The 4331-nt window shown below is 38.2% G+C and overlaps 1 protein-coding gene across 1 annotated transcript; it reads left to right on the plus strand.

The window, feature by feature from the left end:
* Nucleotides 1-3399: 3399 nt before the first annotated feature.
* Nucleotides 3400-3784, plus strand: LOC149945906 (uncharacterized). The gene is made up of 2 exons (XM_090170644.1): nucleotides 3400-3607; nucleotides 3666-3784. The coding sequence occupies exons 1-2, from the start codon at nucleotides 3400-3402 to the stop codon at nucleotides 3782-3784; spliced, it is 327 nt and encodes a 108-aa protein (XP_090026770.1).
* Nucleotides 3785-4331: the final 547 nt, after the last annotated feature.

Raw genomic sequence — 4331 nt, forward strand, 5'->3', positions numbered from 1 at the left:
ATCAACGTTAATTCCTTGTCACCACGTTCCCGCGCCACACAACCGGTCCATCTCAATTAACGGCCTTAATTGGTAACTGACTTGGGCCTATGCTGGTGTCTTTTTTCACCCATTTCGTGTGTTTAGACAGTGTCGATAACATAATTTTTAATACAATTTAATTTGGAAAATAAAACGCTTAAAACTGATAATAAAACTTAAGGTTTTCCACTTAATGCAATCGTATGCAACCGAAGTACTCGCTGTGTTGCTGCGATTAAGCTAACTTCGCCACTTCGAAACGCACCTTAATAATGTTTGTACTACGTCACTCCTAGTCCTTACCTTGATGGCATTAAATAACAATATATTAAACTCACGTCTATTTAATTTTGACTTTTCGGACTACTGCGTAGAGGAGTGGAAAGGTAATGGTCCAATTGCCCAGTTTCCATTAGCGCATATGCAATTGCGCGGTTTTCCATTTGCGCGAGTTTCACTAGCGCGAGTTTCACTAGCGCAATAACGTATTTAGACAGTTTCCATTTGCGCAGATATTTTCCATTTGCGAGGTTTTCTCATTTGCCGGGTTTTCCGTTTGCACATATGCAATTGTGTGGTTTTCAATTTTCACGAGATATTTTTTATTTGTGCTGCTCCTCATGACTTAAATAATACCTTTTTCCTTGGAAAGTGTATTTCGTGCCGGTTTTTGTCATATCGTTGTATAAGTCGAACAGCATATCCTAGTTTCTCGGTCTTTCGGCTTAGATGAAAATGTAGTACCTGTTACGCAGTGGATTAATTTATCGATTCGAAGGAATATATGCAGCTTGTTACAGCGGCACTAGACCAAATTCAGCTGTATTTAGTAGAGGTTGAGCTTTTATTCAGGTGGAATACTCAACTACATATGTAAGCGGCTTATTTAAATGGACAAGAATATTTAGGGATTTTTGAAGAAGGTTAAACCAACCCGAAAATTAGCTATACCGAACCGAAAATTAGTAGATTCATCGTAATCGTCTTTTTTTTTTCAAATTAAAAAAATCCTTTTTATTGCTTTTTATTTATGATGAACAACATATTTCACATATCTGCCATCAGGTTTAGCAAAAACTAGGAATAATTCACGCTTGTCCTCGTTAGAAAGTAGACAATTTTTATATATTATATAATTCCTTTTTCCGACACGTTAGGTCAATAATAAGTTGGACAATGCTTGGTTCGTTATGGCTAGGTGCTGTCCTCTAGGTCAAGTTGTAGACGGCCCATTGTGGAGTTGGGGTGGCGCCGTGTGACCCCAGCGCTCGAGTGAAGGGAGTGCGTGTCGCCGTCAGGTAAAAATACACAAATCTATGTATTTGTACCCCGCCGTTCCGCATTAGCACTACGGCTGCCTACGATACTAAACAGGCGGGCTTAGAAAGTGCGCTTGCGAAACAACGTTCGGCCAGTGAGACAGCCATCGAGACTGGCTCACCAACGCCCTCATCATGTCCCAACAGAAGGCGACACCATGGGCTGCTCGAGAGCCTCGCTCACCTAACTGAGGATACCAGAAAGCTATTTGTGTGGAAGAGAGATTAAACGTGACTTTAAGGTATTGATTACTCTAGTTTAATAGATGAATCGTGAAAACTTAAGAGAATCTTATAAATCTTAGTGCTTTCTATAGATACTTAGCAACGGGAGAATCTTTCAATAAGAAGTATAATTTCTGAAACCTGTATTTGGGCTATGCTGAAAGATTCCCATATGCCTCTGAGAATTAGATGAGTGAGGATTTATACATAATTTTAATATTCTTAGGTACCCAAATCAAATAAATGGCGCAATATTGCCTATGATTTTAATGAAAAATGACAGTTTCCACTATGTTTTGGCGCAATAGATGGAAAACACATAGCCATCCAATGCCCTGATAACGCTGGATCAGATTTTTATAACTATAAAGGCTTCCACAATCTCGTAATGTTGGCAGTCGTGGATGCGCACAGAGTTGCCAGATGTACGATCTGGATCGTATTTGTACGATATTTAGACGCTCGGTACGATATACGATCCGAAGGCGGGATCGTACGTCTATTATACGATCCCGAGATAAAATACGATCCAAAGTACGATCCGAGATTCAGGGCCGTATTTCCGCCTAGGCATATTTAGTCGACGCTTGTTAAGAGCTTTTATTTAGTAATATATCCGCAGAGCTCCGACTTCTACGCTGAATTAGGGAAATTCAGGCACAGCCTAGTTTTAGGGATCAGAATAAGTGCAGGTCGTGAAAGGTAGCCCTGTAGTCGTCGCTTTTTTAAAACGGAAGCCTGTCCTCACTTCTCGATTTAGAGGCAAAGAATGCCAGAATACCGGCTGATTAGAAACGTACGTTTGGCTTTACTAAAACTTGGCGGCCTCTCCCGCTAATTTAACTAAAAAGGTCTACCTTCGTTTCGAATAAAGGATATTGTTAAAAAACGGCGTTACTGACTAATCCCCCAATTTCAAATCGGCGCGTGGAGTAATGTCTCCTGTGTATACCTATATAGTTTTCAGACAAAACTAATAAAACCATTGGTCTATAATAAAACCATTGGTCTATAATAAAACCATATGTAACATAATTGCTCATAAGTATGCCTCTGTATAATATTTCCATTGAAAAAATTCAATGAGACCTTGTTTAACGCGGAACATACATTGAGCGGACCCAAAAATGCAAAAATGCTTATAATCTTTGCGCTATTGAAAAGGTTACCATGAAATGAAATCATGTGATCGCGACTCACGAGCGAAACTTGACATGTTCAAAGCCAGAAACGCGAGAGGAATTCTCACTAACTTCCGTTTCCCATCAGTAAAGTTGATGACACGTATTTCATCACGGAGTTCTAAGTGACGAAATTTACGTCCTATCCCGTGAACAAGGTTTCATTAAAGAAAATGCTTTTATGGCATACTTATGAGTGATTATGTTACATATGATAAAACTATTAAACCATTGGTCTATAACAAAACTACTAATACTATTGGTCTATAATAAAACTACTAAAACCATTGGTTTATAATAAAACTAATAAAACCATTGGTTTATTATAAAACTAATAAAACCATTGGTCTATAATTTACATACGTTTCCTTACACCGTACATCGTAAAATTTATTTATTTTTAAATCTTTTTATATACATTTAAAAGAAAAATTGCTGGTCACAAAACATTTGTGCCTATTTTCGGGGAGTTTTCATTAATAGGGGGGGGGGGGGGGGTTGAGGAGCCGTTCGATCCCAATTTTGAAAATACGATAACTAGGCTTTCGGAATCTGGCAACGCTGGATGCGCCATACCGATTTAGGGTTATTGATGTCGAAGGTTTGGCAGAGAAAGTGACGCGGGGTTGTTCGCAGATTGTTCATTTGGACAAATGTTAACTAATGAGCAACTAGATTTACCAGAAGGTCACACCGTGGTCGGACTAAAACCAACGCAACCATATTCATTTGTCGCAGACGCCGCGTTTCCCTTGAAGAAAAACCTGATGAAGCCGTTCAGTGGTAAATTTTTACCCCAGGATCAGAGAGTTCTCAATTACCGGTTGTCACGTGCACGTAGAATAGTGGAAAACGCATTTGGTATAAAAGTTGTTGCACTATTATTATATTTTTTAACTGTAATTGGTTAATTGTCTAGGAATTCTGGCATGCAAATGGAGAATTTTTATGCGTCCAATTGACTTGAAAGTTGAGACCATAGATTCTGTTGTCAAAGCCTGCTGCATTTTGCAAAACTTCAACATTAACGACTCTTAAAAGATTAACGGCACCCCAGAGACTGGGAAATGTCAAATTCTAATGATTCCTTTTATTTAACTTCCGTTTCAAACATTGGATCAAATAATTCTACCCGTTATGCCCAAGACTGTAGAATAGAATTTAAACGGTACTTTAAATATTGTAGTTCAATAAACTTTTACTATTAAAATGATATTAATATGTTGTATCTTAACAATATAAAAATTTGTACTTCAGATAGTTTTAAAAGAACAAAAGATTTCTTAAAGTTCACTTTCTGTTTCGTATTCTAATTCATAAAGTGTTTTTGAAATATCCAATTCTGCCTTGGCCCGTTTCGCTGGAGCAAGCCGACTTAAAACAGCTGCCACCTTTTTCCCCATCAGACCAGCTTCGTCATCATTCGCAATTGTAGAGGCAGGTTCGTGAAGTTTTTCAATAGCTTTTAAAAACGCGTCATCAACTGGATTTATTTACCTTTTCTTGCACTTTGTCTCAGTTATTGCTTTTGATTGCAGTTGCTCTGCAGACTTCAATATTGCCGCCGATTTTATATTATCTAAAG

Source organism: Leiobunum rupestre, chromosome 4 (assembly GCF_980474605.1).
Source record: "Leiobunum rupestre chromosome 4, qqLeiRupe1.1.hap1, whole genome shotgun sequence".
Classification (NCBI taxonomy): domain Eukaryota; kingdom Metazoa; phylum Arthropoda; class Arachnida; order Opiliones; family Sclerosomatidae; genus Leiobunum; species Leiobunum rupestre.